General features: G+C 39.2%; 2 protein-coding genes across 2 annotated transcripts; one reads left to right on the top strand and one right to left on the bottom strand.

The window, feature by feature from the left end:
• The first annotated feature begins 2,304 nt into the window (after nt 1–2,304).
• On the top strand, nt 2,305–4,594 carry LOC4328882 (uncharacterized). Its single transcript, XM_015768299.3, has 2 exons — nt 2,305–3,459; nt 4,122–4,594. The coding sequence occupies exons 1-2, from the start codon at nt 2,334–2,336 to the stop codon at nt 4,313–4,315; spliced, it is 1,320 nt and encodes a 439-aa protein (XP_015623785.1). The 5' UTR covers nt 2,305–2,333; the 3' UTR covers nt 4,316–4,594.
• Nucleotides 4,595–9,533: 4,939 nt separating this feature from the next.
• LOC4328881 (glutelin type-B 2-like) lies at nt 9,534–11,608 on the bottom strand. Its single transcript, NM_001416355.1, has 4 exons — nt 11,224–11,608; nt 10,840–11,102; nt 10,255–10,725; nt 9,534–10,163 (listed from the first exon to the last, which is right to left on the bottom strand). Exons 1-4 carry the CDS (start codon nt 11,549–11,551, stop codon nt 9,738–9,740), a joined length of 1,488 nt encoding a protein of 495 aa, NP_001403284.1. The 5' UTR covers nt 11,552–11,608; the 3' UTR covers nt 9,534–9,737.
• Nucleotides 11,609–12,881: the final 1,273 nt, after the last annotated feature.

The following is a 12,881-nucleotide window of genomic DNA, read 5'->3' as shown; positions in this document are numbered from 1 at the left end:
TTTTCAACAACTTCAATTTTGATAAACTTATTTCAGCTGAAGCTACCATCATAGGTAAAGTTAAGAGAATTCGATAGGCAACTGAAACATTTGGATAGAAATCTGCATCCATAACAAACTTCAAAATCTTAGGGAAATCGAAGAATCTGGCAAACTCACTTTCATCACCTTTAATTCTGAATAAAAATCATTGATCTCAACATCGGATGAGGTACTAGACTACTAGTATTAGGTGTTGCCCCCCACCATTATGCCCCCCACCCCACCATCATGGGCCCCCGGCGGTCGCCTCGGCTCCATAGGGCCAGGGCCGGCCCTGATAGTGGATGTGGCTATATTCATATAATTTATCCTATAAACAAGAAACAACATGTCGTGTTGATTTCGTGAACGACATTTAAATGCCACTCTTAAGGTCTTGGCAAGATGCGGGCTCCGTGGCGGCGACGCCGATCTGGCCCGGCAAGGCCTAGGCCGTTGGCTGCCGCTGTCCCCCTCGTCACAACCCTCCTCCTGCCCCCTGAAGCCCGTCGCATGGCTGTGTGCCAGTGTGGAAGGAGGGGATAGAGAGAGAAGAGAGATGGAAATCTGACATGTGGGCCCAAGGACATTTCATACATTTCACACGATTTCTCCCTCCTCTTAAACCAAAAATTATTATTTTAGTGGGTCCAGTGTCCACCAGCAAATATCCAACTTTTGAAAGTGTCTTCACCCCAAAGTCACTTTGGTGTCCTGCAGTTAAAACTGCAAAGCCACGATGTACTGTAGTAAAATTTGCCTTTGATTTTTGAGCCCCTCGTTTCTCTTCACCACGATGTTGATGAATGAGGAGTGCTATACGCAGCCAAGCAACTTTCACAGAGCAAAATAACTCGCGGCCGATCCTAATCCGGAGATTCACTTGGATTCAGAGTGATCGGATGGATGAAGAGCAGAAGAGGTATTTAGCGTGCGACACTGGATTCCATCGGTCGAACAAATGGCATGCAAGACAGGGCACCATGACTGGGATGGGCCTAATGGCCGGATTTCATTTCATGGGCCGCGAACTTGTCCCGACAGACCAGCCCACGGGTCCCCTGTTCCTACTCTCTCCCCCCTCCCGTTTTTTTTTAAATGGTCCTTTTCAAAAAACTTATTGTGAAACTATACAGTAAAAGAAACTTTAACAAGAAATAAACCGTGAACTCAGCACAAACTGTCTTTGCGCTGAGATTAACCAGCCTGAGAGGAGTGTGTGAGAGAGAGAGAGGAGTGGGGAAGGGATAACATAAGAGAGGAAGGAAAGGGAAGAGAAAATGAGAATGAGATGACATGTGGGTCCCGCGTAAGGCCCCATGTTTTTTAATTATTTTTTTTGGTTAAACTGACACATGAGCTCCACGATTTTTATCGAATTGAATTGCCACGTAAGCGTCATGCAAATGTCATATGGGACGAAGACCTAGTCAAAAGAGCCACCTCAGCTAAAACCGTAAACAATACCGTCGATGGACCTCATTTACAAATGTTTTAAAAGTTAATGGGATTTGCGTAATATTGTTCAAAGTACGATTTAAAAACTAAAATAAAAGAGGAGGACCTCGAGCTAACATTTTCCGGGGCATTTAACTATTTGCCACTTTTAAATTTGGTATTTAACTATTTGCCACCCCTATCTCAATGAAATGTGGATCCATATGTGTCTATGACATATGGGTTCAGAGGCAAATAGTTAATTGCCACATCTAAAAGTGGCAAATAGTTAAATATCTCAACATTTTCCTCATCTAAGGGTGTGTTTAGTTATTTGAGTGTAAAGTTTTTGGAGTATACGGACACACATTTAAAGTATTAAATATAGACTAATAACAAAACAAATTACAAATTCCGCATGTAAACTGCGAGACGAATTTATTAAGCCTAATTAATCTATCATTAGCAAATGTTTACTGTAGCATCACATTGTTAAATCATGACGTAATTAGGCTTAAAAGATTCGTCTCGCGATTTACATGCAAACTGTGCAATTGATTTTTTTTCCCACATTTAATACCCCATATATATATATATAAATATTTGATGTGACGTTTTTGGCCTAAATTTTTTCTATCTATTTGGTTTTAGTTCCACTAAAATTGAAAATTTGGTTGAAATTGGAACGATGTGACGGAAAAGTTAAAAATTTGTGTGTAGAAAAATTTTAATGTGATAAAAAAGTTGAAAGTTTGAAAAAAAAGTTTGGAAGTAAACTCGCCTAAACAACACAGTCCCAGTCTCACAGTCTGCCTACATTCTCCAGTCTCCACTTCCCACCTAAGCGGAGAAGCGCGGGGAACCGAAACCCGGTGATGGCGCACCCGCACCCGCGGCCGCTGGAAGACGACGACCTCCTCGCCGAGATACTTCTCCGCCTCCCGCCGCGGCCCTCCTCCCTCCCGCGCGCCGCCGCCGTCTGCGCGCGCTGGCGCCGCCTCGTCACCGCCGACCCCGCCTTCCTCCGCCGCTTCCGCGCCCACCACCGCCGCGGCGCGCCCCTCCTCGGCTTCTTCCACAGCCACCGGGTGAGCCCCTCCTTCGTCTCCACCATGGATCCCCCCGACCGCGTCCCCGCGGCCGTGGGCGCCGGCGGGCGCTTCTCGCTGCGGTTCGACGACTTCCGCTGCAGGATCCTCGGCTGCCGCGACGGCCTCGTCCTCGCCGTCAACCCAGTGATGCCGCGGCTGCGCGGCTGCTTCCTCGTGTGGGACCCCGTCTCCGGCGACCAGCGCCGCGTTGCCTTCCCGCCGGAGTGCGACCAGGGACAGACCGAGGTGCGGAACGGCGCGGTGTTTCGCCTTCCCGGCGGCGGCGGCGGATTCCGATTCCAGATCGTTCTGGTGGGCACCCGCCATCAGTACGAAGCCATCGGTTGCATCTACTCGTCGGAGACCGGCAAATGGGGGGATCTCATCGCAACACCCCTCCCACACAATTTGACTAGGATATCCCTGGCTGTTCCCGGTGTTCGGATTGGGGATTCCCTCTACTGGTTGATTTCGGGGATTCCGGGTGGAATCCTCGAGTTCGATCTGAACGAGCAGAGGCTAGCTGTGATTGATGATGTGCCAATGGCTGTGAGTGATGGATACCGACGATTTTGTGTCGTGCCGGCAGCGGATGGTGGCCTCGGCTTCGTCTTCATGTCGGATTTGGGCTCACAATTTTGGAGGAGGAAGAATGATTGGGATGATGATGTCTCTGAGTCTGGATGGGTGCTGGAGAAAACAGTTCAATTGGGCGAGCTTCTATCCTTGAGTCCAACAGAGCGCAAGGGCTCCCCAATCGTAATGGGGTTTTCTGAGGACTATAATGTGATTTTCCTAAAGACAATTAATGGTCTCTTCATGGTCCATCTTGAGTCTATGGAGTTCAAGAGAATTTTGAAAGACTGTGCTGCCCTTTTCATTTATCCATTTGCAAGTGTTTACACTGCAGGTAATGGCATGATTTACATTTCATAGTTGGTTGATGTTTGCCTTTCATATCCTTGAGTACTAGAGTAGCAATTTGGACTTCTAATTATTTTGTCGATGTATGCATGAATATCCTCGATTGCTAAAGTAGCAATGTAAACTAGGGTAGTATCACTCTCTTGTTTTGCTGCTTGATGAACTCTTCAATATATTTTGATGTTTTTCTTTTTGTTATTGTTGTTTCTGTAGCAGTTGAAGTATATATACAGATTGAAAATATGAGTACAGCATTTCTTTTTGGTACTGATAGAACTTAATTATTTTGATCTCTATGAAAGTCAAGTTCAAGCCAACCGAAATGCAAATGTGTACTCAAGTGGCTCATTTTAGTGCTTAAATAGTGCCATTTCACTGAATACCTTTATCTTTACTGATCTTGCTAATAATCTGAAAACCATAATAACACCTTGGTTTGGTCTTTTTATGAAACAACAGTTCGTTATGTCATTGGCAAAAAAGTCGCGCTGCAAGTTGTGAGTCCAACTGTACGGGATAGTAGATAAATAAATAAACTAAGTTCTTTTTTCATTTTCAAACTAAATCTCATTCTCATAGTTGCCCCCTAATATTTAATTGTTTTCTCCATGAATCTGAGTCTTTTTTTTTACTTTTAAACGTTTGTAGGCATGAGCATTGGTGATGGACATGATGAAGATGGACAGTCTCCAGCTATGCTAGTTTATAATCCCCTTAACCCCACATTTTCCATTGCACATCTTCTATTTTGTCCGTATCAAATAAATCCTCTATACCCATTTGTGGCTAGATTGGGCCATGGGCTAGTTGTCAGGGGTTTATCGGTCACATTAATATTTTAATATAGAAACTGGTTTTTCTTGGTAACTATCTGCTACTCCATTGCAAATATTCGTGAGTGCAGGGAGTAAAAATACCTGAACATGACTTCAAATTTCAAACACACCTTTATTTGTACAACCTTGTGGCTATGACATTTTATATTTCTGTTTTTTTTTGTATTTATTATTATGCATAAACCACCTAGCTAGCAAAGTACCAACTGGTGTAGTACTCGAAGATAATGCCTCTTCAATCATATGCTATTACTGATCTTAGCAGTTGCAATGACTGTATTTTTTTGAATTTATTCTAGTGTTTTCAGCAGTTTCCTTGAATATTTCTACAGCATATTTTTCTCTTTTCTCAGTTACATGTGTGATTGATCATTAGCCTCTGCTACTCTGGTATAGTTTTCCTGGTCCAAAAAATATGCTGTGACAGTCTACTTGAGGTTAATTAGTTTCTTTTTTCTTCTTGGGAAAATTTCATCTATACCACAAAGATTTCACCAGCACCAAATAATACCACAAGATTCTTGCACCTCCACTCAATACCACATTGCAGCAATGTCTCTTCCAAAAATGATACAGATTTCAATGGATGTTACCCAATCTTGGACAAACTAATTTGTCCCCGTTACCAGTGTTTGAGAAGATTACTGAGCTACCCTATGAAGTGTGAACTAGATTGGGAGTTCTCCAATCTCCATCGTGGCCGCAGCAGCAGCATGATACAGAAGTTGTATTTGGTACCAGCTAGTGGAGCTCATCATCCAGAACCTTGCTCAGGCATGTGAACTGATGAAGCAGTTCGAGTTGGCGGGTGTCTCATCATGGCCTCCAGGCCGCTCGGATACCACGGCGGCTGTTGCTCTCGAAGCGACCCCGCCACGACAGAGCAAAGAAGACCCCTCCACGGCTATTGTGCTTTGCAGCGAGGCCACAACGGTGGATTAGAAAACGGCAGCACAAACACCAGTGGTGGAGGAAAAAAGTGCCTCCACATGGCCGACCCAGGGGGTCCTGCCCGGGCGCAACGCCGCAGCAGCAAAACAGAAATGCCCCTCCACGCATACTGGACTGGTGGTGGTCTCCTGCCCGGACGTGATGCCATGGCGGACGGAGCAGAGACACGGATGATATGGTGGAGGCCCCATATTGTTGAAGAGAGGGAAAGGATGTGAGATGCAAGGGTAATTTTGTCTGCTTACTAAATTGGTTCTCTGTCAAATTCCTGGTATTTTTGAAAGGTGAAAGAATCTTGTGGTATTATTTGGTGCCAATAAAATCTGTAGTATAGATTAAATTTTCCCCCTTTTATCACAGACGAACGCTTAAGATTACATATTTCCCACATGATCAAAATGACACAGCTAGGCTCATCGTTGTAAAATACTTCCATCATGAATTACTGTTGTAATTCTTCTGATATTATGATAAAAAAGAGTGATCAAAGTTTTGTTTTGGTATTGCACAATGCCAAAGAAATGAACTTAGGATGGACAGAAGTAACTACGAATTGGTGAATAGAGAAATGTTTTGAAATGATGAATCTGAATAAGGTAGACAGTTACTCCTAGATGAAATAGAGGGAGACTGAGATGTTGAAGTACACATTAGGAAAACTGAGTGCATCTGTGCATGAGCTTGATAGATCCTAATCTCTTATAGACGACTCTTTCCTTGAGACTTGTATTTTCTTTTGATCAATTCCAACTTGTTAACTACTAGTGGCTAGTTCTACCATGAAACACAAAGAGTATATTACAGGTGATTTAATGAGCTATATTTTCGCTTAGTTGACGTACTGAATGGATAATGTTAGTTCCTACTGAAAATCTGTTTAAATATGCCAGTACATGATAAGCTTACCTCATTTACTCTATTCTATTCAACCCCCCCCCCCCCCCCCGCCCTTTTTTTTTTATTAAAAATACAATGGCGAGATGATTTCATCTTGGAAGTGTAGGTAAGTTTCACAATGGAGCTAAAATTACTGTTTTAACCATTCTAGAATTTATGAGATACAACTTTTGGCCTTTCTGTTGTTACAACCAATTGGTCTGACTGATAAGGTTGATCCCGGCTGGAATCCAGAGTTATCTTCTGGTTGTGGAGATGCGGAGACTACTGGTGTAGGTTCTTCCATATTGTTTTCTGCGGCTTATGATATGGTCTGTACGGAACTTGACCCTCCATTTAGCATGCACTGGTCAGCAGCGAGGTGACCAGTAGGAACAATTATCCTTTGCTCTCATATGGTTGTATTATGAGATTCTGAGGCAAGCTTACTGTTAACAGTTTGATGGTCTCGTTATTAACCGTACGCATTGTAATATTTCTTGCACATTCATTGCGTCTTTCCAGTATGGTTCTCATGCAATCTCAGTTTCATTTTCCCAAAATTTGATTTTTTGGTGCTGTTGTTTTTGTCCTGAATAGTGAACCTAGTATCGAGTCCTGATCGAATAGACCATGCCGGTGATAATACCTCAAATTTCTTGCATCGCCACTTCACCAGTCCTTTTGTTTTTCCATTTCCTTGCAGGAGTACTTCCGGACTAATGCATTATGTTACTGTTATAATGTATTATGATACTGTTATTAAGGTTTAGCTTTCCGTTGGAATCTGAAATTAATCCTAGGCACTAGTGGTATAACGATTTTTGCAAAAACCAAGAGAAATTTGATAGAATTTGGACAGATTTCAAAAAAAATAAATAAATTCAAATGCTCTAGTTCTATAGAGGGTATATCGAAAACTGATTGGTTTCAACTTGCTTTTGATCGAAAGGGTCAAAATTCTGATCACACGATACCTACAACTTGCATTGTATTAATTTACTTCAGTACTACTACTTCACAATGTAAGTTATTCTAGCATTTCCCACATTCATATTGATATCAATAAATCGATATATATATATATATATGTCTAGATTCATTGACATTGATAGGAATATGGAAAATGCTAAAATGACTTACATTATGAAACGGAGGGAATACTTCCGTTTCATATTATAAGTTGTTTTTTACTTTTTATCTAAGTTAAACTTTTTTAGGATTGATTAAATTTATAGAAAAATATAGCAATATTTTTAACACAAAACAAACAAACTATCAAAATATTGGATGTAATGAAACTAATTTAATACTGTAAGTGTTTGCTTTATTTTTCTATAAATTTGATTAAACTTTAATAAGTTTGATTTATAAAGATCAAAGCAATTTGTAGTATGAAATGGAGGGAGTGCCTAATTAATCACGTGATTGATAGCTACAACTTGCATTGTATTAGGCCCCCTCCAATATGAGCAAATCATGTGTTGTCAGCAGGCTTTGGCCTTGGGCCGTAGCCCGTACACCGTAGCATATGTGCTTGCAACAGTTAGGTATTGGATTGATTAAAAACAAATTGCTATTAACAACTGTATTGGATTGATTAATGGGGCTACCTTCAGTGCTAGTCCTACCTTTTGTCAATAGTGCTAGTCTGCGTACCGATTAGCATCGTGCGTGTTGCGGTCCTAAAATGATTTTGTTAAGTTCGTTTTAACTTTTTTAAGTCAAACTTCGTTAGGTTTGACCATCTTTATAGAAAAATTAACATCTACAACATCGAATTAGTTTCGTTAAATGCAACACCGAATGTATTTTGGTAGTATGTTTTTTTAAAAAAAATGTTACTATATTTTTTTTATAAACTTGATCAAACTTATGGTAGTTTGACTAGAAAAAAGTTATAATGTGAAACAGAGAGAGTATATATCCAAGTTTTATGCATGTATGTAGGCATATCCATTTCAATTTCTAATTAGTTTAATGCATTTTGTTAGTTTTAATTCAGTTCTAATGAAATTAATACCATTTATTCTTTCTTACTCGAGTTAACAATAATTATTGATCTAGCCGGTAAACGTTTGGCTGAATTTAACTAAGATATGTAATTAATTTTCTACATCTATTTGTAAAACTATGCAGGATTACAAATCACCCAAGTTCTGCAGAAATCGGCTTCAGAAGTTCGGTAACAATCCTGTATCTTTCCGATTTCATATATTTTGATCAATATACTGATGTTCGATATTTGCCGATTTACTTTCCTCATTTAATTATCCAATTCGTTTTCATGAGGAAATATTGTCTGATCGACCTTCTAGTCGATCATCGTCTACTTAGCTTGAAGTGCTTCATATATGTTTGCGGGTTTCTTGTTCAACTTAGTTCATCTAGCTAAGTCTGGGTGTTATTTGCTCAAGAGCTAAATATTAGTATAAGTCGTAGATGTGGTGCCTAGATCTTGTATTAGGAAGAAAGACATGTTAAGCAAAATGGAGGACGTAGTCGATCAAGTGATAACAGGCCCGTTCGTCCTTCAAAGGTGGCCAAATTAACCCTATCTATATTGGTGTGCATTGGTGCATTGGCAGAAAGGTGTTCATCCTTTGTGATGAATTACTCCTGCACTCGAAGTAATTAGTCGTATAAATAGCCTTTGCTTTGCGAAGACTATATTTAGCTTTTGATCAATATCTCTTGAACTAGATAGGTGTAGTCCTTTTTATCTGAGTTCATAATTCCTTTATCTTTATCGGCTAACCCTCGTGTTTGGTTAGTAGATTATCCTCCTTAGATGATATATTTTAATTAATAGTGCATCCTTTGGGATAAATATGATGCCCCATCATACTCCGAGGTAAAGTGTAATTTCTTGCGCTTGCGAAACCTTATTTGTGAGGGCATAAGAAATACTAACACTGGTGCATCACATGACTTAGTCCTATACATTACTTGTCATTTTTTGTTTTGAAATGACCAAACATGTTTCCTTTGATTGGATAATATTAATACAACTCCTTTCAAGAATTAATTGGGCCCATCTTAATCTATCCAAATAATGGTAAATGATCATATGCAAAGACAAAATAACCTCAAGGTTTGTCATAACCATTGGATCAACAGAGCAAACAACTCATATATGTAAGTGTACCTTAAAAAGGTTCAAGCGTACAACTTCATCCACCATTTTTTCATTTTGGGGGCAAAGTACACAGATGCAGCAACATTTTACTTAGGTGAGGTTAATGACATTGGCCTACTTGTTTCTGAAGTTTTATCAAGTTTTTTTTGTATATCCCTCTCAATCAATGCTAGCACTTTCAACATTTAAATCTTCAGTGTTGCCATGATGTGCTCACTCCGTGGCATTCAAATGTTGTCTAAGGAATGAACATGGTATGTAATTTGTTTCCTCATATATAGGATAAATTATGTGAATATAGCCACATCCGCAACAATCCATAATGGAATACGCATGGCTTGAAGTAGGTAAAGTAAGAAATATGTCACCTTTATTTAATGTTGATATAGAATAGAATCACCACCAAGATTCATACTTGTGGTGTTTTATTTTGCTATATGCCAGAACTAGTTCTCAGTTACATTACTCTGAAGTCTCACTTTCGGACTCATTCGAGAATCCTGGGTAGTATTGTTGTTGAAATCTAGGAGTGAAGGCACCGTGCTCTTCTCCCCTATTGTTCTTGATGCTTCGGGCTTGCTCCCGTGAGATGCGGTAAGCATTAGCGACCACATCAACTGGTAAGGCGCGGAATACTGAGTTTTTTCCTGCAAGGTGGCTGACGAAGGCGTTAGCGTTTGTCTTGATTGCAATATATTGGCATCCTTCACGCTCTGCTTTCTTCAAGACAGCATAATGTTGTGGAATGATCAATAGTTGTCCAGGGCGAAGGACACCATCGAACACAGTCTTTCCAAAGTTACTAACGACTTGAACTCGAGATTGCCCTTGAATCATATAGACCAAACTATGAGCATTGACATTCCAGAATGGTGAGAGAATAGCATTCTGTAGAAATCAATAGACATAATATCATATAAACCGTAAATCAGATTTTTTACAAAAAATAAAGTGAAGAAAATTATGCTATAATAAATACCTGGTATAGGTTTACTCTGGTAGCACTCATTTGGATGAGGTTAAGGATGGGGAACTTCTGGCTGTTGACACTTGAAATCCTTCCAGCACGTGGGTTGTATGAATCAGCACGACTAGGATTTTCAATGTTTACTCTTGCCTTGATTGTGCAGAAGTTCTCCTCCAATCCGTTCCATCGGGAAGATGTTTGTTGTTGTTCACTATATTGAACTTCTTGGTATTGAGCTTGTGCTTGTTCTTGTTGTTGTGTCAAAGTCGGTTTCAACAATTGAAGGCCATTTTTCACATGTACGATCTCTCCTCTCTGATCATTTTGGCTCTGCAGCCTCTTTGCTGCTACTGTGTTGATGCCTAAAGCCTCACTTAGTAGCTCAGTACCGAATCCGTTGAATATGTTTTGGCTAGAGTGTTGCTCAATTGAGCTGCCATATACTTGTTGAACCCTATTGTTGTTACCAGCTAATAGGAACTCCTGAAATTTTTATCAATGAAAAACTTAATATTTTAAATATGAATTTAATGTGAAAACATATTAAAAACATAAAACAACCACAACTTCAGTGGGAATATTTGTTTAAAAAGTTACCTTTTGCCTTGGTTCAAGTTGATTTGCACTGTTGTTTATGTCATAAACATATATGGCAACAACCGATGCATCACCATCATTGTAGAACCAATGTGCAACACCAGCTGGGAGTGCAACAACATCTCCTTGTCTAAATTGATGGATCTTTTGATGCTCATCCCTAAACTTTTGGCTTTGACTTTGGCCTTGAGACGAAAATTGTTGGAATTGTTGCTGATAAGTCGCTGGGCAACCGGGGAAGGTTAAACCCATAGAACCCCTCCCTGAAAATTATATTGTTCATATCGAGTGCATAAAACATGAAAATATAGTCTTTTGACCATGGAGATCATAACTCCTAGTATCATTGATAGAGTTTTCTAGTATATTTACTATTATACGAACCTTGAATGATGTAGACCAGGCCAGGAGTATTGCTATATCGAGGTACCAAAAGGCCTTGAGGTTGAATGACACGTCGGATGACAAAAGTACCTGTGCATTGGAATAATTCATTCTTCTCATCGAAGTACTCAGTCACCCCAGCTTCTGACCTTACTTTTCGAAGTGGCTCAAATGCTTGTAGTCTATCAAACCTACACTCCCTAAAACTTCCTTGCCGAGGACTATGCCATGGGTTTGTGCTTGGATTAAATAGTTGGGCCATAGAACCCTGGCATAATAGCATAGCACAAAAGTATATAGAAAAACGAGAGAAAATGGTAGTTGCCATAGCTATTAGCAGTTGCTAATGGAAACTTAAGCTAATTGATGTGAGTTGAAAGACCGATCAAGCTAGTTTATATAGCAATGAAAAGGCAACTTGGGATACACGGTAATAGTGTTTGTTGCAAGTATAGACAATATGTGACTTGTAGTGTTAAAACAATACTTAACAAAAAGGCAATTTTGCAAGATTGAACTACATATCATGACTCAGCCATGACACATTTCTTATGCTTTTGGAGCAAAACAAATGGAGTTTGTTAAGAAATTTCTGTCCATACTTTTAGTATGTGTCTTGCCCTTGTGATTATTTTTTATGTCACCATAAAGTTCTTATACTTGATAAGATCTTTATGATGATACAATTGTAAAGTATGTTGTCATTTTTGCGTGGCCAACTATCCTTGATAAGTTAGGTGTTTCTATAAAACAACAAATAAATTTGTATGTTTGTTGTCATCTTTACTTGGCACAATACAATTGACAAGTAACCTGTATTTTTTTATTGACATACTAGTAACTTTGTTGTCATGTAAAATAAACCAGTCAATGAAACATATTCAATAAGGAATTTTCCATGTAATAAGCCCTTTTGCAGTTTACTAACTATCAAACTTGCATATCAGATCCTTCTTAAAACTATTTTAAAACAATTAATTTGGATATTTTTACACATCTGGAAACATTCAAATTTGTTGTGTTGATCTATTGCAATTTGCTCTTTAATATTCTTATATAAACATAACCCTTTAGCATAAGAAAAACATAAACCTTCAACTAGAATTAATGATTTAAAGACTTGATGAAATAATCACATTGTCATAAGTCAATTATCATGACATCCATATTTACATATTTGGTTTGGACGCTCTTGTTGCGTATATTAAAAATTGAATGGTTTAATTGAGGTTTTCAATAGAAAAGATCAAAATTGCGATCGAGAAAACGTTTACGAACAGATTGGAATTTAGATTTGTTTAAGCTAGCTTGCTACTAGGTATCCATTACTCATACTCGGACTATTATACATACTTAGACTATTGTGGTAGGATATGGTAAAGATAGATTATGAGTGAAGTACACACTCACAACTTATGCGGGTGTGTCATCTAGATCCCTAAATTCTTAAAATGTATTTTCAATGTAACCCACATGTTAGCCACATAGAAAAAAAATAAAACGTCTTTTCCCCTCTTAGGAAGAGAGGAGAAAAGATAAAAAAATAAAAAAAATAGTATTAATGTAGAGAGGAGAAAAAATGTGTATTAATTTTATTTTTTTTCTATGTGACTAACACGTAGGTCCCACTCACATGAAGGCGCCACCATGGCATGTCA

This window comes from Oryza sativa, chromosome 2 (genome assembly GCF_034140825.1).
Source record: "Oryza sativa Japonica Group chromosome 2, ASM3414082v1".
Classification (NCBI taxonomy): domain Eukaryota; kingdom Viridiplantae; phylum Streptophyta; class Magnoliopsida; order Poales; family Poaceae; genus Oryza; species Oryza sativa.
The sequence above is the reverse complement of the archived record's forward strand: the minus strand, read 5'-3'. Positions and strand labels throughout refer to the sequence as shown.